Here is a 24,812-nt window from a genome sequence, read left to right as displayed (position 1 = left end):
GGTAAACTACCTAAATCCACTATGACTTTAAACTTGTCATGCACTGATTGATAGGCTACCCTGCATTTTTTGTAAGGCAACAGACAACTGATCTAAAATGACATTGAATGTTCCGTATCTGATCATCCTCAATATCTCTGAGTGCATTTTTCTCTTGCAGAAAGGACAATTGCTTCAGAGCCTGATGCTAGATTTATATCACGTTTATTTCTCTTCCTTGATCTACCTATTGTTGCTTTTTACTCTGTGTTTCCACACTTGTTCCTGGCATTCAGCTCCAATTCCTCATGCCTATCTTGAAGCAATTTCAGAAAGCTTTCCAAAGAATCAATAAGATCAATCACTTTATTCAAATCAACTTTAACTCTTTGAAAAGCTTCATTTATACTGTAAAACTGTACAAGAATTATATGCCAGATCTTAGCTATCAGAGCAGTTTCAAGACAATCAATTCTGTCTGCCTATGTCTGAGCTTCATATCTTGCTTCAGGTGTTTGTTCTGAAACATCTTCAATATCTCTGAGTGTATTTTGGAAAAGTATAATAACTCCAGCAATTCAACTCGGAAATCTACATTGATTTACCAAATTTCAAAATTTTCAATAAACTTTGAAACAGCAGCCAAACAGAAAAGATCCAATTTATGTTCTACACGAGGGAATTCATACGATTATACAAAAATCCCGCAAAAATGTTGGTACATGATTTAAGGGCTATTTAGCTGTTATTTTTAGCTCATCTCACAACAACCTCATATCCCCTCGTGTGTCAGTCTGATGTATTGATCTTTTTCAATATCTTTCTCCCCTTAAACACCTTTAATGACCTATTGTGGGGATTTAAGCCAAAATTTGGGATTGTTTATATTTTAAACAGATTTTTTTTAAAAGATGTTTTTTATTTTATTTTTGTAGTCATGTGAATCCCCATGTGTAGAATACAAATTTGCATAAGTTGTCTGGAAATTCAAAAAAAATTATAAAAAGTTATGAGGGGTTTATATGGCATTCTTAAAGCCCTGTTCCCTGTCATTTTCATAGTTTTACCATACTGTGAAAATTCATTTCTACTTTACATGATATAATTTCCCTTAAATTTAATCTTAGTTGAAACAAGGTGCTGCTGTGACAAACTGTTGTTATATGGTAGACAGAAGGGAAAACAAGTGATATTTTTTTATCCCATTATACATTTCTTCAAAGGTTTGAAGCTGGCATTAATGTCAGCACACCGGATGAAATGCTGAGCAGTATTTCATCTGTCTTTACGTTCTGAGTTCAAATTCCACCAAGATCAACTTTGCCTTTCATCCATTTGGGGTCAATAAATTAAGTACCAGTTGTGTACAGGGGTTGATCTAAAATCGACTGGCCTCCTCCCCCAAAATTTTGGGCCTTGTGCCTAGAGTAGAAAAGATTATACATTTCTTCAATAAAAAATATTCCTTCTATACATTTTAAATGACTGAAAATGTCCCTTTTCTTTTCAAAATTCTAATATCATTTTTCCCACATGCACTTGCTGTGTTTAGCTTTTTTCTTCATTGGGAAAATATAATAAAGGAGAGAAAAGATTTTTTTTTTTTTTCTAAGTAAGAGTTGAAAATGTTTCAGAATGTAAAATACAATAAGATGTTTTCAAATTAGTAAGGAAAAAAAATGAGAAAACAGAAATTACTGATTTTGCCCCAGTTAGCAATTTTGTCTGAAGAAAACAGATTTTTAAAAAATCATTTGAACATATCTGCAATAATTTTAAAGCAGAAACAAGAAGTGCTTTTAACTGTTGAGAGATGTAATTTTATAGTTAAAACAAAAATCAAAATTTTAAATTTGGAATTTATTTTGTACTTAACTGTTAGGAAGATTTCAAAGACTTACTGAAATCATAAAGCTTAGCAGTGCTAATATGTGTGTGTGTGTGTGTGTGTGTGTGTGTGTGCACGCATGCCCCTTTATTTGGAAACAGTCAGTTTGAGGTCATCATTGGTCAATTGTGTTGGAAATTAAACTAGAGACAATAAAATTTATTTTTCAGTCTATTTTTCTATATAAATTCATACACACATACATACATACATGCATGTTTCTACTTTCCGCTGTCATTTCACTAGCACCATGCTGGTTTTGGGGACTGGTGTCTGAAAGGCAGAACTTAAACTAGAGACAATAAAACTTTTTTCAATCTATTTCTTTTTATCGATACATACCGTCATACCCCCCCCCCCCCCCCCAGACACACACACACACACACACACACACACACACACACACACATTTAGGCTTTTGGGGACTAGTGTTGCTAAAGTAGAAAAATCTGCTTTTCTTTAGCTTTTTTTTTTTAATTCTATAAACTGTTGTCATTAAAGTGAAGAAAATCTTTGGTTATTTATCATTAAAGAGAATCCATTACATTTTTTTAAGCAGTACAGATCTTTGTAATTTGAAAGGTAGCCTCTTCATGCAATATTGTTGGGAAGTTGAGTGGCCACCCTATATTGAGTGCACCATATCCTTTGTAGAAAGGAGCTCTCAATATTAAGAGCCAGGGCAATTGCATATTTGGCACCCCCATAAATCTGGCCCTGTGTGTGTGTGTGTGTGTGTATACACACAGACAAACAGACAGAGGTATTTGTGATATACATAAAGATCAGAAGACATTGTAAATTTGCAGCCTTTTAAATATCTTAAACAACAAAGACTGATTTAGTGTGCTTTTGTAAAAAATATTGTTTTGTGTGAGTGTTTTCCCATGGATTAGACAGGTTTGACTGCGTCATGTCATGCCCCTTAATTCTCTAGCACCTACAGCAACAGAATAAAGTCTACCAACTCTGCTGTTGTTCAGTACATAATGTTATTTTTAGTATGTCTTCACAGCTAACTGGATGTTTTTTCTGTTACCAACTATTCCACAACATTGATACTTTTTATCATGCCACTGAAACTAGAGAAATTGTTTGATATATTCTCTCTAATCTTTCTTTGTTCCTTTCTCCTTTTTGGCCAGTTTTTTTACAACTAGATTCCTCTTCTATCACAACCACTTCATATAACCTTGATTGACTACAATTTATTATGCCACTAGTACTTGAGAGATTGTGTGTTGTGAGATTAAAGAGTCCTACTTCCAAACCTCTATTCATTTATTTGGCATGGTTTTCACTGTTAGACTGGATGTTAGACTGGATGTTTTTTCTGTTACCAACTATTCCACAACATTGATACTTTTTATCATGCCACTGAAACTAGAGAAATTGTTTGATATATTCTCTCTAATCTTTCTTTGTTCCTTTCTCCTTTTTGGCCAGTTTTTTTACAACTAGATTCCTCTTCTATCATATATTTCTGTTGCCAACCTCATTGTCGACCAGGTTAATTTTATCATATCACCACCAGCACTAGAGTGTTTTGGGATAGACTAAGTATCCCCCTCTATCCTGCATCAGTTTTTCTGTTGAAGGAACATATATTTCTCTACTAATTGGCTGACAGTGGCAGTCTAAAACTACTTGGTATAAAATGATGCTTCCATAATGTACAGGATAAGGTTTATAGATGCAATCTACAAATGAGGCTGTTTCTCTAACATTGCATCATTTAGTTGTGAAGGGAGTATATATTGATAGAATTTAAATAAATTAGAGGTAGGTGTATGGAAATATAGAATAAATGGTACTGTTTCTATAATTTAGAAACTAAAACTTTATGTTGATAATTTAGATAAACTCATTTAAACAAGGTTTATATATTTCATAGTCTTGACTTTGAATATCTAAGAATTGTTAGAAATATTGATCAACTAAATTAGAAAATAATGATAAGAATGGTTAATTATCTCAACTAGCATGACCGCAGCCACTTGGCTGAAACACATAAATAAATAAATAAATAAATAAGTGCTTTAGCCCCTTATTCCATTCTTTTTCTCCTTATATAATATCCAAGAGTGTTAGCATATGGCTCAGTGGTGAGAGTGTTGCCCTTGTAATTTCAAAACTGTTGATTTGATTCCTAGACCAAGTTGCACATGGTGATCTTGAGAAAAACACTTTGTCTCATGTTACTCTGCAAATATTTTGACATCTGATGTGTAGCACAGTGTGCATGGGTACATGCAATGTTGATTTGATGGAGGGAGCGAGCTTATGTACAGCACAAACATTTGATCTTTATAAACAAATCATTCATGCAGAAATTGCTGAACCCTCACCTGTCATCTACAACAGGAATGTCCATGCTTATCCAAGAACTATTAATGATGTAAAAATTAGTTTTTCTATAATGTCAATAGATTTCAAAGAAATATTTTCCATGTTTCAGGTTGTCAGAAGGATTTGGATGTCTTCAAACCTTTTCCTAATGGAAAGTACCCAGAAAAGCCAAAGATTCTTGAACTAACAGATTTCCTGCGAAATGGCAAAAGGGGAATAAAAGCTGTGTGGAATGCAAGTAAGAAAATTTCTCTTAATTTCTATAAGCCATTATGTTATAATCAAATGGTGCATTTACTTCAAAAAATGTTTATTGCATAGACAAAGATTCCATTTCTTAAAGGAAATTTAAAAATTAAGTTTTTATAGAGATTCTGTACTAAATTTTATGTCAGATCTAGTTCTTAAAATGTGAACATTGTAATGTTTTATCAGTTATTATTGTATAACATTTTCCAAGACCTGAATAATAAGACAATCTTTTTGCAAGCTGAGTCTGAAGTCTGGTTCTGATTCTCAATAAAATTTATTTTCTTTTGGAACAAATACTTTTGTAAAAGACAGGAATGTTGCAAATTCATGCTGTTTCTTCTTGTTATAAATATGTAAAAACAAGACTAAAAGTAGAAATTTTTTTTAATATATAGTGAGTATGATACTCTATATAGTAGTAAAACACACACACAATACTAAAAATAGTTATAAAGTTAATTATGTCACTGTATGTGGCTGTACAAGTTAGTTTGGGTAAAATCCTCTAGCCAGTAGATATGTATATTTTTGGAATCATTGCATGAGTAAATATATTATTTTATTTTAATAGGTTTAACCCATTTAAAAGGATTTAAAATTGAATATGAGTTTAAAGGTTCTGATAAAAAAATCTGTAGAATTTTGGACTTTTCTGAATTTCTGAAGAACAAATCCAATAGTAATGTGAGTACGATTCTATCTTTAAAGAATCTTTCCTTAACCCCAGGAAGGTGGTCATCTACATGGAATATATTACTGACCCTGCATGTTCTATTGATTTGCTGGAGATGAAGTTATTTTTTAGTCCTGATCAAGATAACCTTTGATCAGAGATACATCAGTGTTGACCACCTTGTATTTTATTCATACAGTGTTTCTTGGGATACATTTACAAATACCTTCATTTTAGAAACAAGATGGGAAGTGATTTGAGGGATATTTAACTTTTATATTTAGAAGGTTAAGCAACCATATAGAAGTTCTCTCATTGGCTTGGTGAAGTTGAAGTATTTGGTGATGTTGAACTAAATTTTAAGGTTGATTATAAAGATAATGTTAGAGACAAAGGGACTAACGTGGACTTTTGGAGTGAAAGTTCTATTTTGGATGTTGCTGAAGGAAGGGACTTCTGACGAAATGGTTTGGTAAATATTTGTTCCTTTTGAAGGAAAAAATTGGAAAATTAAAGAAAGATGTGAATGTTTTTTGGTTTGGACTGTAGAAAGTAGTAGTTGTTGAGCATTGAAGGTAATAAAAGAGCTAAAAAAGAAGAAAAGTTCCTCATTAAGTTTACACTTGTGTAATATGTATGTAATGGCTCTGCTTCGTAGCTATGACTTAGTGAAGACTAACATCAACAACAAATTTAAAGTAAGCATGTCTAAAGAAGAATTATCACATTTCTTTGTATCTAAAAGAGTAGGCATTCCTTGCTACATAAATGCTAGTCAACAATATTGAGGAAAGGTAATTGTGACTTCAATATTTTTGATGAAAAAAGTAACTGAGACAGAAGTTAGGAGGATCAGCAAGGTTCTAATATACACAGGTAAAATAATTCTGAATGTTGTTGACAATGATAAATGTCAATGAAGGTGAGAAGTGCAATAAGCTTTGGTCTAAGATCTTAAAATACCTGCAAAATATGTGTAGTCACTTCAAATGATATTTATATTAATATAAATGGGCCAACAAAGAATTGTTTACATAATCCTTGTGGAGGATTAGATTTAGACAATGAAAAATATATCAAAATGATAACAGAGTAAAATAGCTGAATGTTTTAATTTTTTTAATATAATTAAAATTATTATAAAATTTGATTGAACTGAACAATGTTTTAAATATTCTGTCATATTAATAGAATTTAAAAAATTTATTTGCAGCATGACTTTAAATTTGAAATATATCCTGTAACAAAAAATAAAGAAATTTTGGTTCATCTTTATCCGTTGCCGGAATCTGGAAACAATTATCCTCCTGCTCAGGAAGTTGATACATTCAGTAAGGAACCAGAAATTATTATTTATTTAAAATCTTGGAGGAAAATGGTGGTGACATCATCATTTTCACCACCATCACTACCACCATCATCATCATCATCGCCACCGCCACCCTCATAATAACTATTATAGATCTCTTGGCATGATCTTGGAGAGGGTTATATCATCAGAGTCATCGGTACTTGTTTGGAATTTCTGCCTCCTAGAAGGGTTAGGGACCATTCTCACCATGTCTCATTTGATTTTTGGCACAGTTTCATTGGCTGGATGCTCTTTTGAGCACCAACAACTTCACAGAATGTACTGTTACCTTTTATCATGGCACCAATGCTAGACAGGTTGTCATATCTTTGGTAAGACCAAAAAATTATCTGTATGCTCTCTACATTTATTCTAGACATTGTGACCAAGAAGAGAAGGATAACATGGACAGAACCAGGGTGAGAGAGTAAGAGAGGAGTGAGTGAGAAGAGGGAAGCAGAGTAATGTGTAAGAGAGGAGGTATGAAACATGATAGAAGAGAGATAGTGACATAGACCTACATTTTGGTTATTGGTAAGGAGGTTGAATAGAAAAAATACTATGAATGGCATGATAGAGAAATCTGAGAAATAATCTTAAACAGACTGAAAGAAAGTTGGTAGCATCTGTTATCCCAAAGAATGTTTTAGACAAGATTCCATGCTTTGTGCTCTGGTAGGCACTAAGGAAGCTACAGGTAGATGAATATGGTGTGAGGGTTGTACAAACCAAATACAGAAGGGTAGTCAGCAAGGTGACAGTTTAGTAATGAGTTCAATTTAACAGACAGTTGATTATCTGTCTGGGCTCAATTATCAGCCCAAACTTTATAGCTGTTCAGGCCATATGTGAGGAATTTAAGACTGGCTGTTCATGGCAATTCCTATCTAATTGCACAGAATTATATTAATAGGAAGAATGACTTCTTTCTGCTGTTAATGATTCTAAACATTCATGGACATTTCTGCTGCAAGTTTCTGACATGTGAGAGAGCATGTTGACCTCTACTGTTAAAGATGAGATTTGGTAATAAAGGTATTGAAGCTTGTTGGTGGGAATGTCTCTTGTAATATTGTGGGAACAACAATCATTCAGATATTGACATGAAAATTATAACCTTAAATATTTTCTGCTTAAATTTAGTCAGCCTTGGCCTACTTTAACAACATTTACTATCTGTGTAATGTTTATGTTCACATAAATGGTTTCTCTTTACTTTTGCAGTGTGTCGTGAATGGATAAGTAAAATAGACTATTCATTGAAAGATGACGCGTTAATTGTGGAGTTTAAACAAGGACCTTCAAAATGTAATATAAAAGTGTATAATTTAACACTTTATGATGGACAGTTACGAATTTTAAAGGAGGTGGCTGTCAGTTCTTCCAAGGTTTGTCATTTTTCTCTGTTTCAGTGTTATTTGTAAATTATCAGTAATGAAATAAAGAAAATATATCTTTTTTAAAGCAAATTATTTCTCTGTCTTGACTCATATTATTCGTTAATTCATTCTAAGTAGAGATCTATTGCATAAAACTCATTCTCTTGTATTGGTTTAAGGATTTACCATGTATATGAATTCCCTGCCATAGAAAATGTAGAGGCTTTTAACATAGATTTTATAAACTCTCATAAAAATGTTCTCAGAACATTTTATCTCATTTTGTCTGGGATTAACATCATTGAAAAGGTACAAGTAAAATAAATGTAAGCTTATTGCTCTCTTCCCTAAACTATTTTCTTAAAGAAGATCTCATTTTAAACTTTTTGCTATCTGGCTGTGTGGTAAGTAGCTTGCTTACTAACCACATGGTTCCGGGTTCAGTCCCACTGCGTGGCACCTTGGGCAAGTGTCTTCTACTATAGCCTCGGGCCACCCAAAGCCTTGTGAGTGGATTTGGTAGACAGAAACTGAAAGAAGCCCGTCGTATATATATATGTATGTGTGTCTGTGTTTGTCCCCCCACCATCGCTTGACAACCGATGGTGGTGTGTTTACGTCCCCGTAACTTAGCGGTTCGGCAAAAAGAGACCGATAGAATAAGTACTAGGCTTACAAAGAATAAGTCCTGGGGTTGATCTGCTCGACTAAAGGCGGTGCTCCAGCATGACCACAGTCAAAATGACTGAAACAAGTAAAAGTAACTATTACCATATTCTACATGAAAACGAAAATGAAAATTCAATCTTATAAAAAATTATTTTGATATGGACATATTAAAAACCAGTTTTGAAGAGGCTCTGCTAAATTACTTTATACCTTTATTCCTTCATGCCATTTAACTGCATATATTCTTTACAGATGATTTTTTTTTTTTTGTTATCCTCTTCAGACACTCTCCGAATTAAAACACAAATTTTATGGATTATGTCCTGGAATCTACGAAATAAGTGTAAGTTATTCTTCATATTGGTCTTTGTTTATAACATTTTGTTAAATTATAATGTTCTAAAAGGATTCTGTTAATTTGGATAATAGCATAAATTGTTGTTTTCTGTGTTCCCTAATGTAAGCTGTTACAGGTGAATATACGAGGAGTAATGATGTTTATTACTCAAGCCAAAATAAAGGGTATGCTAAATATGTCCACAATGTTACTAAATAGCTAAAATTTATATTAAGTGTTGACGGTTACCTTATATTCAAAGAGACAATGGTGGTAATCAAAAAGTTTTGTATTTCAAAGTTTATCTTCAGTGGTTGTTTATCTTTCATGTATTTTAAGAAATCATTACCATTTCAAAACATCGACATAGCATCAGCATTTCAATGTCTATCATGATTTTAAAGGGTCGGAATAGAGAACATTGAAGTAAGGTACCTACAGCCTGAGGCACCACCAGACATCACTGTATGCATATATATATATATATATATATATATATATATATATATTCGTATACTTATATATATATATGTATAGATATTTACAGGGATATATATATATCATCATCATCATACATATGTGTATATATATGTATATATATATTTTTCATATATATATTAGAAAAATAATAATCAGGTACTCAGATGTCTGGATGGTTGTATATTTACAGATTTTTATTCATATGTCACATGTTTTGTAAATTAGCGCTTTCACCTAGTCTTGTAGGTTTATCAAATTTGAATATATATGTTTATGTATATATATATATATATATATATATATATATATATATATATATATATATATATATATATATATATATATATATATGTGAATATATATATATATATATATATATATGTGAATATATATATATATATATATATATATGTGAATATATATATATATATATATATATATGTGTGAATATATATATATATATATATATATATATATGTGAATATATATATATATATATATATATATATGTGAATATATATATATATATATATATATATATATATATGTGAATATATATATATATATATATATATATATATATATATATATGTGAATATATATATATATATGTGAATATATATATATATATATGTGAATATATATATATATATATGTGAATATATATATATATATATATATATATATATATGTGAATATATATATATATATATATGTGAATATATATATATATATATATATATATGTGAATATATATATATATATATATGTGAATATATATATATATATATATGTGAATATATATATATATATATATATGTGAATATATATATATATATATATATATATATATATATATATGTGAATATATATATATATATATATATATATATATATATATATATGTGAATATATATATATGTGAATATATATATATATATATGTGAATATATATATATGTGAATATATATATATGTGAATATCTCCCCCTTTCTTAGCTCTCCTGAAATAAGAATTTCTAACTTCCGGTCAGTCATTGTTATGATCGGCCATTATTATGATTGACCGTTGACTGAACACTATTCAATTTTTTTTCTCCGTGTTTTTCTCCTTGTCTCCGTATTCTTTCTGTTGAAGAGCGTAGCTCGAAACGTCAAAGACTTTCCGTATTCCCGAGCGTCATACTAATATATACTTTTGTTATTTACACCACCTGTCCTCGTCTGTTGTTATTTTTTGTATATTCTCTCCTATATATATATATATATATATATATATGTGAATATATATATATATATATATATATATATATATATATATATATATATATATATGAATATATATATATATATATATATATATATATATATATATATGTGAATATATATATATATATATGTGAATATATATATATATATATATATATATATATATATATATATATATATATGTGAATATATATATATATATATATATATGTGAATATATATATATATATATATATATATATATATATATATATATATGTGAATATATATATATATATATATGTGAATATATATATATATATATATGTGAATATATATATATATATATATATAAATATATATATATATATATATATGTGAATATATATATATATATATATATATATATATATGTGAATATATATATATATATATATATGTGAATATATATATATATATATATATATGTGAATATATATATATATATATATATATATGTGAATATATATATATATATATATATATATATATATATATATATGTGAATATATATATATATATATATATATATATGTGAATATATATATATATATATATATATATATATATGTGAATATATATATATATATATATATATATATATATATATATGTGAATATATATATATATATATATATATATATATATATATATGTGAATATATATATATATATATATATATGTGAATATATATATATATATATATATATATATATATATATATATATATATGTGAATATATATATATATATATATATATATATATGTGAATATATATATATATATATATATATATATATATATATATGTGAATATATATATATATATATATATATATATATATGTGAATATATATATATGTGAATATATATATATATATATGTGAATATATATATATGTGAATATATATATATGTGAATATCTCCCCCTTTCTTAGCTCTCCTGAAATAAGAATTTCTAACTTCCGGTCAGTCATTGTTATGATCGGCCATTATTATGATTGACCGTTGACTGAACACTATTCAATTTTTTTTCTCCGTGTTTTTCTCCTTGTCTCCGTATTCTTTCTGTTGAAGAGCGTAGCTCGAAACGTCAAAGACTTTCCGTATTCCCGAGCGTCATACTAATATATACTTTTGTTATTTACACCACCTGTCCTCGTCTGTTGTTATTTTTTGTATATTCTCTCCTATATATATATATATATATATATATGTGAATATATATATATATATATATATATATATATATATATATATATGAATATATATATATATATATATATATATATATATATGTGAATATATATATATATATATATATATATATATATATATATGTGAATATATATATATATATATATATATGTGAATATATATATATATATATATATATATATATATATATATATATATATATATATATATGTGAATATATATATATATATATATGTGAATATATATATATATATATATGTGAATATATATATATATATATATATAAATATATATATATATATATATATGTGAATATATATATATATATATATATATATGTGAATATATATATATATATATATATGTGAATATATATATATATATATATATATGTGAATATATATATATATATATATATATATATGTGAATATATATATATATATATATATATATATATATATATATATGTGAATATATATATATATATATATATATATATATGTGAATATATATATATATATATATATATATATATATATGTGAATATATATATATATATATATATATATATATATATATATGTGAATATATATATATATATATATATATATATATATATATGTGAATATATATATATATATATATATATGTGAATATATATATATATATATATATATATATATATATATATATATGTGAATATATATATATATATATATATATATATATATATATATATGTGAATATATATATATATATATATATATATATATGTGAATATATATATATATATATATATATATATATGTGAATATATATATATATATATATATATATATATGTGAATATATATATATATATATATATATATATATATATATATGTGAATATATATATATATATATATATATATATATGTGAATATATATATATATATATATATATATATATATATATATATATATATATATATATATATATATGTGAATATATATATATATATATATATATATATGTGTGAATATATATATATATATATATATATATGTGAATATATATATATATATATATATATATATATATATATATATATATATATATTATATATGTGAATATATATATATATATATATGTGAATATATATATATGTATATGTACACATATATATATATATATATATGTGAATATATATATATATATATATATATATATATATATATATTGTGAATATATATATATATATATATATATATATATATGTGAATATATATATATATATATATATATATATATATGTGAATATATATATATATATATATATATATATATATGTGAATATATATATATATATATATATATATATATATATGTGAATATATATATATATATATATATATATGTGAATATATATATATATATATATATGTGAATATATATATATATATATATATATATATATATATGTGAATATATATATATATATATATATGAATATATATATATATATATATATGTGAATATATATATATATATATATATATGTGAATATATATATATATATATATATATGTGAATATATATATATATATATATATGTGAATATATATATATATATATATATATATATATATGTGAATATATATATATATATATATATGTGAATATATATATATATATATATATGTGAATATATATATATGTATATGTACATATAAATATATATATATCTGTATATGTATATATATATGTATGTATGCATAGGCTTGGAAGGACTGGAAGAGGGCTATTAGACAAAAGAAACAGGCTTGGAAGAACGGAAGTAGCAGGAAATTGTATCAGACTGCCAGAAGGGAAGCTAGAAGACAGGTTTACTTAGCCAGAGTGGAAGCAGATAAGAAAAAAATTGCCAATGTTCTGCGCCGTGAGGACCAAAGACTTGAAGTATTTCGTGTTGCAAGACAGTGTGTGAGAGAGAATCGTGATGTCGTGGGAGAGAAATGTGTCCGCATAGATGATGGCTCACTTGCACTAAATGAAGCTGCAAAGAGAGAGGTTTGGAGACGCCACTATGAAAGGTTGCTCAATAAAGAGAATGAATGGGAGAAAGAGAGTCTGCCGAATGTCGACCCAACAGAGGGACCAGCTATCCTAATTGACAGTACCTTGGTAGATAAAGCGATCAAGAGTATGAAGACGGGGAAGGCTCCCGGCCCATCAGGAATCACTGCAGAGATGCTCAAAATATCTGGCAGTGTCGGCTATAGCCTAGTCACCCGTATAGTTAATCAGGTGATACACGAAGGAGTCATACCCAATGACTGGTGTAGCAGCACCATAGTCAACTACTACAAAAGTAAAGGTGACGCTTTAGAAACAAACAATTACAGAGGTATCAAGTTGTTGGACCAGGTAATAAAGGTCACCGAGAGGGTCATAGCCCAACAAATTAAGCAGAGAGTCAGTTTAGATGAGATATAGTTTGGGTTTGTGCTAGAGAGAAGCACTACTGATGCTATATTTCTGGAAAGACAGCTGCAGGAGAAATACCTAGCCAAAGATAAACCTCTGTACCTGGCTTTCGTTAAATTGGAGAAAGCCTTTGACAGGGTCCCCCCGCTCCCTTATCAGGTGGTCAATGTGGAAACTAGGGATAGATGAGTGGTTAGTGAGAGCTGTGCAAGCCATGTATAGGGACGCTGTCAGTAAGATGAGGGTTGGCAACGAGTACAGCAAAGAATTCCGAGTAGAGGTAGGGGTCCACCAAGGCTCAGTCATAGTCCTCCAGGCTATAACACAGGAATTCAAAACGGCATGCCACTGGGAGCTCCTCTATGTTGATGACCTTGTTCTAATTGCTGAGTCACTATCAGAACTAGAGAAGTTTCAGGTGTGGAAGCAAGGATTAGAATCGAAGGGCCTTAGAGTCAAGCTAGCCAAAACCAAAGTCCTAATAAGTAGGAAGGTAGACAAAACACAAACCCCTTCAGGTAGATGGCCCTGCTCGATCTGTAGAAAAATCATAGGTAGAAACTCCATAAGATGTACCCAGTGTAAGCTATGGATACATAAGAGGTGCAGCAATATCAAAGGAAGGCTAACTAGCAAGATAGTTTTTGTATGTGGCAGATGCTCAGGAGCAATAAACACTGAAAATGTGCAGAAAACAACTTCTGCCACACTCCAGGGAGAAAAACTAGAAGTAGTTGATAGCTTCCGCTACCTAGGTGACCAAGTCAGTAGTGGGGGAGGGTGCACTGAAAGTGTAGCTGCTAGAATAAGAATAGCCTGGGCAAAGTTCAGAGAGCTCTTACCTCTGCTGGTGACAAAGGGCCACTCGCTCAGAGTAAAAGTCAGACTGTATGACACATGTGTACGAACAGCCATGCTACATGGCAGTGAAACATGGGCCGTGACTGCTGAGGACATGCGTAAGCTCACAAGAAATGAAGCCAGTATGCTCTGATGGTTGTGTAATGTCAGTGTGCATGAGTGTAAGTACCTTGAGAGATAAGTTAGACCTAAGAAGCATCAGTTGTGGTGTGCAAGAGAGACGATTGCGCTGGTATGGACATGTGGCAAGAATGGATGAGGATAGCTGTGTGAAAAAGTGCCACACACTAGCAGTTGAAGGAACCTGTGGAAGAGGTAGAGCCAGGAAGACCTGGGATGAGGTGGTGAAGCACGACCTTCAAACTTTAGGCCTCACCGAAGCAATGACTAGTGACCGGGACCTCTGGAAATATGCAGTACTTGAGAAGACCCGGCAAGCAGGTGTCTTGCTGAAGTAGTAAATACATGTGGCTTCTCCAAATGGAAAGAAAGAAAGATGTGAGGTTAAAGTACAAGGATATGTTATGATGAAAGTATTGAAGCTTCTCTCTCATTTGTTTTGTTTGTTTATTTCAATATTAATTCAATGGATGTATTTTTTCTTTTCTTTTTAAAGGTTGAAATATTTGATGAATTTTGGAATGTTGATGGGAAATGTATATGTAGAGCACCAAATGGAAGATGTGGTGTCCAGTGTTTTCGGTCGAAGTCCAATAGAATTGAAGGTAAGCAAAACTAAAATAATGCCAAAGGAAAAACATTATTAAAGGTTGAGGGGTGGGAGGGGATATAAAATCTGTGGGAGTTTCTGTGTAATGTAGTTGTGTGATGGTGGCAGTCATGAATAAGTTGCTTAATGGACATTTTGGGAATAAGACAGAGTATATGTAATGGGAGAAATTAGGGGTGATAGGTAGTCAGCCAGTTCTGATTAGCAGCAGATAGTTGTTGTTGGCACTCCGTCGCTTACGACATCGAGGGTTCCAGTTGATCCAATCAACGGAACAGCTTGCTCGTGAAATTAACGTGCAAGTGGCTGAGCACTCCACAGACACATGTACCCTTAACGTAGTTCTTGGGAATATTCAGCGTGACACAGTGTGACAAGGCTGACCCTTTGAAATACAGGTACAACATAACAGGAAGAAAGAGTAAGAGAAAGTTGTGGTGAAAGAATACAGCAGGGTTCGCCACCACCCACTGCCAGAGCCTCGTGGAGCTTTTAGGTGTTTTTGCTCAATAAACACTCACAACGCCCGGTCTGGGAATCGAAACCGCGATCCTATGACCGCGAGTCCGCTGCCCTAACCACTGGGCCATTGCGCTTCCACAGCACCAGATAGTAGAGGTAGATGAAACAGACTGTGAGGTCATAATTTGAAATCAGGTGAGTAATCGAATATTATTTTTGAATAAAGGGTTGCTTTATGAAGTGTATGTTTCTATTTTCTGCTGTCTTAAATGTAGTTATGTAGGGTTGAAAATACTCTCCCAATTGTGGAAGCAGTAATTTAGTGTAAAAGAAACTTGTATGTTGTGTAGAGTTAGCTGTTAGTTTGAGAGTAAATATTTGAAAAGACAACTCAGTAATAATTGTTCTCAATCAATTAGAACTAAAAGATCCAACTGGATCAATAACTTTAATTTAACATCGACATTCGCCAAGAGATAAAGACTAATGTTATCAAACCTGGATAAGTGGAACAAAAGTGAAGTATAAACTAGAGAGTACCTAGTTAATCTTAGTACCTCTAAGATTGTCAACTAAGCATAGTTAGAAATCTAATAATCTTTTATTTCAAATCACACCTGGTAGAATGAAAACAACTAGCATATATTTAGATTTATAACATCTGCACTTGTAAATTCATCTGATCAATTCTGCTAAATTTTCAGGTATCAAAATATAATGACATCATTTTAGAAATCAAACAATCAAAAATATTCACAAAACTGATATCACTGAAACCTGTCGTTTCCCAAGATAAATTTTCCAAGACTTCAAAGGTACTTGGAAGTCTAGTTTAGTTATTTGTGTGTAATCGATATTTATCACCAGTGTACTACTTAACTCTAAATATTATTTTACAGTTAACTAGTTATAATTAGGGATTATTATAACCACAAGAAAGATATTTAGTTGAAGTGAATTATATGTGAGAGAGAGAGATGTGTGTCAATAATGATAGTGGATTATTGAAGTCATTGAATTTCATAGCATAAGTTGAGTGGTGTAAGTTCCTGCAGCAAGTTGATTTTAGCTGTATTACAACCACTCATCAGTTATCAGACAAACCATATATATATATATGTGTGTATATATATATATATATATGTATATATATAAATTTTAGAGGTAATACTTGATAATTGCAAGCACCTGTATATACCAGATGTGTATATATATATATATATATATATATATATATATATATATACACACACACACACACACACACACACACACACACACAAAAGTAAGCACATAAATGTGAAACAAGGCAGGAAAAAATAGTACTTGAATACCAGAGGTAGAGTAATATGCTTTATTATTATTACAGCTGCAAAAACATCACATAAATATAAAAGAAACTGCTATTCAGAGTTTCACGTTCCCATTCGTTAGACAGTTTAGATTAATCTAAACTGTCTGATGATGAGGAACGTGAAACTCTGAGTAGTAATTTTTTGTGATGTTTTCGCAGCTTAAATAATAGTAAAGTGTGTGTGTGTGTGTATACATATATATATATATATGTATATATATATTGGCACGTAAAAGCACACACTACACTCTCAGAGTGGTTGGCATTAGGAAGGGCATCCAGCCGTAGAAATTCTGCCAAATCAGATTGGATCTTGGTGTAGCCATCTGGCTCACCAGTCCTCAGTCAAATCGTCCAACCCATGCTAGCATGGAAAGCAGACGTTAAACGATGATGATGATGATGATATATATATATAGATATGCTAGCTTAAAATATAGTATATAGCTTTTTAAGCAACTGACCCTGAATGGGAAGATCTGTAAATAGATCTCTGACTTGTTTTGGAGAATTTGTTGCAATTGCTTCCTCCAGAGTTATATCCCAATGATGATCATATTCGTTGCAAAAAATCATACAAACAAATTGCCGAAAACAATCGCAGAAATGAAAACATAGGAATCCAAAATTTCAAGATTGCAGGTCAGGATTTGGCCCGGAATGTTTTTAATTTACTCATGAAGTCAACCTGATTCCAAAATGGTAAGATATGTTGCACTACACCTCTAGGAGTAAAGTTGAAAAGTGTGACACACTGACATTCACATTTATTATATTAGATATGTCTAATTTTAGGGAAACTTTATTTCAATTAAAGTGTATTTTGTGCGTGTATTAAAGAAAGCAAAAACTAAAACAAAAATGATAGTGTTCAGTATGTTGGCGACAGTAATTTGTTAAAGAGATATGGTTCAACCAAGTTGTACATCATCTCCCTCATTCTCTCACATGCCACTCTTTCTCTCTCTTTTATTATTACTCCCACTGCCACCATCAACACTATTACTTTTAATAAAACATCATCAACTCTCCCTAAATTTCTTTGTCTCTCTTTCTCTCCCTCTCTTTTTTCTTTCTCTCTCTGTCTTTGCCACCACCCTTACTGTCTCTATGCCTACTATTACTCTCACCCCATCATGAGGAATAGTAAGAGTGTCATTGAATAGTGAGAGATGGGGTCTAAGTGTGACACACTGACCCACAGAAATTAGTTTTCGCATTTATTATATTAGATGTATATATAATGATTTGAAACTAACATTTATTGAACCAATTTAACAATACTTTTGTTTCTTAATGTTAAATTGACATTTTAAAATGTTATTTCCAATTTTATCTTTGACTTGTATTTTATTTTTTAGTTGTTGGTTCATCATGTACAATGCCATCATCAACAAATATGACTACAGCTAAGACGGGTTTAGCAACAAAACCTAAGAGTTCTTTTAAGTTAACCATATTCCTTGCCATTATTGGTGCTATGATTGGTCTGCTACTTTTGGTTCTTAGTTTTTACTGTTTCAAGCGTGAGTATAAAATCTTTGTTCAGACTTATACAAAAGCAGGATCACCAAGATTATCTGTATGATTACATAGTCATAAGCAGATGAGTTAAATCTCACATATAGGACACCAGTCTATTTCAGGAAATATTTCTTGTAGATGTAATTCCTATTTTATCACAGATTGAAAACCTAAGGCCATATTCAAGATTTACAAATATATTTCCTACTTAGCTCTTTCACCTTTGTAATATGTTGAAATGTGGATATTTATATGGGCCATTCTTTATATGTATATGTTCTGATGTATGTTTGATGAAGGAAATTGTTAATACTATACATAATTAATAATCGATTAAATATTTGTTTCTTGGGTTATTTTCTTCATTCCCAAATATGTTGCTGAGCGAAAGTGGATGTTGAGGAAGGAGTGGTGCATATGGTCATCATCAGCCCTCTAAGACCAGTGAGATTGATGCTGAAACTTTGCAATGCAACACCTGTAGGGAAGTCATTTGCAGAGAGGAAATTGCAGAGGTCCAATGTTCTAAGAAGAAAGGATGGAGCCTAGTAATTAGTGTAAGGCCTGAGAAAGGGGTGACACAGTAAGGATGATGAGAAAAAGAGAAAAAAACTGGTCTGGAAATGTTTGAGTGGAGGTGGCATGAGTCCAGCAGAATTCTAGGAACAGAGGCCATTATAGTAGTGATTTCAAAAGCAGGGAGAGGAGACAGCACACTTGTGGCTTAGAGACTGGAGCATGTCTATGAGTGGTTTTATATAGATCAGTTGGGTGACCCTTTTATGAATGTAGTCCAAAATACCTTGTGGGCAGCAAAATCTCCGGTGTAAGAGCAATACTCCAATGTGAGACTCCTCTGAGCTTTGTAGGGTGCTGTAAGTCTTGAGAATTGAAATAGCTTACAGACCTGTATCTGTAAAAGATGTACTTGAACCAGGACAAATCCTTGATAGTAGTGAAACCCAACATTTGGAGTAATTGTTAAGGTTCTACTTATTTATTGGTCATAATCATGTGAAGTGTGATGCAGTGATATTTTCTTGTTTGTGCTGATCTCCAACTGTGGAGAGAGCCTGTGGAAGAGGTAGACCCAGGAAGACACGGGACGAGGTAGTGAAGCATGATCTTTGAACATTGAGCCTCATGGAGGCAATAACAAGTAACCAAGACCTTTAATGATGTGCCTGAGAAGACCCATCAAGCCAAGTGAACCTGTAGTCATGATCGATGCCTGTGGCATATAAAAAACTCACTTTGAACATGGGGCCTCACAGAGGTAATAAGTGGCCAAGACCTTTGGCAACATGCCCTGCTTGAGAAAACTCTTTGAGCCAAGTGAAAGCATAGTAGTGGCTGATACCAGTGTCACATAACTGGCACCCATGCTCGTGGCATGTAAAAAACACTCATTACACTTTTGAAGAGTGTAATGAGTGCTTTTCCCACCGGGAGAATGGCCCAGCTTGATATGTAGAAAAGGCATGAGTAGAAATGCTGTATGGTGTATCCAGTATAAGGTATGTACACACAAGAGGAACAGTTGAATTACAGCAAAATTAGCAGGGAAAGTAAATTTTGTGTGTAATGAATGTCCAGGAGTTACAAAAAGTTAAAACACACAGGAAATGAAATTACTCAAATAGCTAAGATTATCCTAAGGACAAGCACCAGTGAGCTCACAAAGTACCCACAAATTAAGGCCCCTCAACTGAGTGGAGTATAGAATTGAGGGATAAGAAACTAGGATAGAAGGACAGGAGCAGGTAGCTTGCTGAAGAGGTGAATGCATGGCTTGGCCATCTGGAAAGAGAGAGATGAGGTCAAGGTACAAAGTGAATACAAGAAACAGAACAGGGGAGAGGAGCAGAAAAAGGTGGATGTGTAGGTAAGTGTACTGAGTGAAAATAGTATGATAAATGATTAGAGATAGGAAATGAGTTGGACACAGAGAATATCGATTCAGCAGAGGGGAAGTGAAAGAAGGAAATAGGGTAACATAGAAGATTGCTGAAAGAATGGGTATTAGAAGATGAGTTGTCGGGGAAGGCTTGACAGAGCCTAAATTTTGCTGAAATAGATGGGTTTTTTTAAACCACAGCATATTGTCATTCATCTCAGTCCCTTGTCATCTCCTCCAAAAAGCTCAACATCTTGAAGTCTGTCTTCACCACTTCAAGCAATGTGACACTGTTGTGAAACTTGGGCTATGAATGCAGAGGACATGCAACAACTAGAAAGAAATGAAACTAGTATACTCTGATAGATGGACAACGTCAATGTGTATATACAACAGAGTACAATTGTGCTGAAAGAAAAATTGGGCATTAGAATCATCAGCTATGTGTGCAGAATAGAAGCTAGTACTGGAATGGTCATGTGATGTAGGTGGATGGGGACAGCTGTATAAAGAAGTGCTAAATACTAAACATGGAAGGAACCTGTGGAAAAGGAAAACCTAAACATGCTTTTTTCTCCCTCACTATTTCTATCTATTGTCTTTTCTTAGTTACTATAGCATCTCAACATTCCCCCCCATCACCCTCACTATCCATTACTAGCACAGCCCTACTTGCATATAAATTTTTACCCCACCTCCATCGCCACTCTTTTCTCCATCTCTCAGTTGTGTAATCTTTTCAGTAAACCATGTGTATTTTTAAACATTTTCTCAAGCAAACATATTGCTATAACTTTGATTGCTTTATTCCCATTTCTATACAATTTGTTGTCAATAATACAAATCCCCATATAACCGAAATCCTCATCAATAAAACTCTCCTCACATATTTTCCAATGTGTTTTAGGAAAATTTGCTATAAACATTTTTGACATAGGAAAATTCACTGTAAAAAAAATAAACAAATTGCAAAATGAATAAGATCAGCTGCTTTCTTAAAATGGCAACATCCACTAACTTTTCAATTAGAGAAAAACAATTTCTTTAAAACTAGTTATCAAGTTTACAATCTGCTTATGTACAGTGAAATTTCCTAAAATTTTCCCACAGTAAAAATGTTTACAGTGAATTTTGCCAACACATTTTCTACGCCACCAGTTTGACATCTATTTCTTCCTTCTCTCTAATATCTTTGTTTAGATATTTATACCTCAAAGCCTTCTTTATCCACATGTCTGTGTGTACACATATGTGAATCCAAAACCAGTGGAGGGAGGTTTTCTTTCTTTGATTGCAACTATTTTTTACTTATACATTCACAATGGTTTTGTAATAACATTTTTTAAACTTTTCAATTTCTTATGAAACCCAGGATAGCTGTATTTAACAAGATTGGTGGTTTTTATTATAATAGTCTTTACTCTCTTAGCTGATCAAGTGCTATTCTACTTGTTTAAGCTTTACCACATAATATTATATCTATACTTTTATAGGCACAGGTGTGGCTGTGTGGTAAAGAAGTTTGCTTATCAACCACATGTTTCCAGGTTCAACTCTACTGTGTGCCAGCTTGGGCAAGTGTATTCTACAATAGCACCCTAGGCTGACCAAAGCCTTGTAAGTGGATTTGGTAAATGGAAACTGAGTAAAATCTGTTACACATACACACACACACACATGCATGTGTGCAAATGCCACCTTGCCTTGACATATGATTGTTGTAAGCAAGTATCACCATAATATAAGGAGTGTCATTCATTTCCAATCTTCAAAGACATGTTTGATCATAATGAATTATTATCTCCAATGTTTGGTGATGGAGAAATATTATCTTGCTTTGAAACGGGTGTGAATTGGTGACAGAAAGGCCATTTAACCATAGAAAGTCTGCCTTAAAAATTCCGTCCAAACCGAGTAGATATGGAAAAGTAGACGTTAAACAATGATGATGATGATGATGGTGTGTGTGTGGATATAAGAATTAAATAAGAGACATTAAAATAGGAAGCTGTAGAGCTCTAGCCTTTTGAAGGAATTTTTTTGTTGAAGTTCGTTAACGCTCTGTTAGGGGAGGTAACTCATCGAACTGTCAATGTCATTATTATCATTAATGTACCTTCAAGTAAACATCTCAGAAAGCACTGTGTTGAGTCAAAAGTTTTGTAATATTTTGGTAACTTATTTGCTTTATTTGTCAAGTTACAACAAAAGCAACCTAGCATTCAAAGTCGAGGCCATCATGTTGCACCGTCTACCAATTCTTTTTGATACCAGTTCTTGTAACATGAGTTAAAGAACGCCTTCACGGAAGTTTTCATCTCTTGGTCGATCAAATGTCTTGAGCTGAGAAAGTGAGCCATGGATTGAAAAAACTAATGATCTGTGGGAGCTAGGTCCAGACTATATGCTGGGTATGGTGTTAGTTCAATTCCCTCAAGTTCCTGGAGTTTATTTCAGGTCATTCAAGCAGTATGAGGTCTTGTGTTGTCCTACTGCAGAAGAGCTTGCTTTCTGTTAACCAATGCTGGTATTTTTTCTGCACAATAACAAACATACACGAGATGCTGAGCTCACCTGATACTTTTTGAGTGCTATTCGTTGGATTTGTCTCTTTGCCTTTGAGAACAGCCGTGGAATCTACAGTTGTTGTACTGTGATCAACTGTGCCTTCTCCTTTTGCACAACAAATGTTTTTGGTAGCTTCCACAGCATTAGGGCCCAGTTTGAACTCATAAAACATAAGTTCCCGCATTATATTACATTGCACGTTCATTTGTGCAGCTTTCAAATCACATACAGAGTGAAGCAATGTACAATGTGCCAGCACACCAACTACTACAGTGCTACCAACCTCAGCAGGTACCTTCTACAGCTTGAACTGCTCCAGTTACGTGATATACATACTGCAAACTTGCATGTATGCAAATATTGCAAAACTTTCGACTTGCTTCAGTAATAAAGAAGAAAGCATGGAAATAGAAGGATGAAGAAAGATATGCAAAGGTTGTAAGAATGTGTCGAGAGTGAATGATTGATAGGGTTTGTGGTTGTTCAAATCATAATAGAAGTGCTGGTGGTAGGAGTTATAACAGCAATAGGATTATATTAGCAATAATGGTTAACAAAATAATAATTATATATCAACAAAGATTGTAATAATCATGATAGTAATAGTAACACTACTATAACTAATTGTGATATTGGTTTATTAAATACTTATTAGAGCTAGGTGGACTAAAACAATCCATAGAAATGTCCAGTGAAATAAAAGAGCCTAAATTCTCTGTACGAAAGTTTACGGTCTGTCTTATCATTATTTATGTGTGTGTATGAATGTGAGAATAATGTGATCTTGGATTCAGCCCTACTGTGTGATGTCCTGTTCAAATGTCTTCTACTTAGCCTTTGGCCCTTCAAGGCACTGCCCCAGCATGGCCACAGTCCAATAACTGAAACACATAAAATTATCAAACTAAGAAGTAGGTGACTAAGTTAATAAATTGAAGTGTCTTTGAACATGGCTTAGAGCTACTATTATTAGGAATGAACTATTTCTCTAGAAACTCAATAACCTTTTGTTTCAATCATTGATATCAGATTAAGATTAGCCAGGCTTGTTTTTTAAGGTCACATTTAAAAGTTCTTGCATGTCAA

The 24,812-nt window shown here is 31.4% G+C and overlaps 1 protein-coding gene across 2 annotated transcripts in view; it reads left to right on the top strand.

The window, feature by feature from the left end:
* Positions 1-24,812, top strand: part of LOC106873178 (uncharacterized) — a 47,919-nt gene that overhangs the window by 14,975 nt on the left and 8,132 nt on the right. For both annotated transcript variants that reach the window (XM_089360038.1, XM_014920410.3), the window contains 7 exons: positions 4,326-4,454; positions 5,040-5,152; positions 6,355-6,472; positions 7,717-7,880; positions 8,824-8,883; positions 15,808-15,916; positions 19,099-19,263. In XM_089360038.1, coding sequence (XP_089216164.1) covers positions 4,326-4,454; positions 5,040-5,152; positions 6,355-6,472; positions 7,717-7,880; positions 8,824-8,883; positions 15,808-15,916; positions 19,099-19,263 — 858 coding nt within the window. The remainder of the gene's footprint in view (positions 1-4,325; positions 4,455-5,039; positions 5,153-6,354; positions 6,473-7,716; positions 7,881-8,823; positions 8,884-15,807; positions 15,917-19,098; positions 19,264-24,812) is intronic.

This window comes from Octopus bimaculoides, chromosome 11, assembly GCF_046866305.1.
Source record: "Octopus bimaculoides isolate indiv1 chromosome 11, ASM4686630v1, whole genome shotgun sequence".
NCBI lineage: Eukaryota > Metazoa > Mollusca > Cephalopoda > Octopoda > Octopodidae > Octopus > Octopus bimaculoides.
Note: the sequence above shows the minus strand (reverse complement) of the source record. Positions and strands in the feature narration are given on the sequence as shown.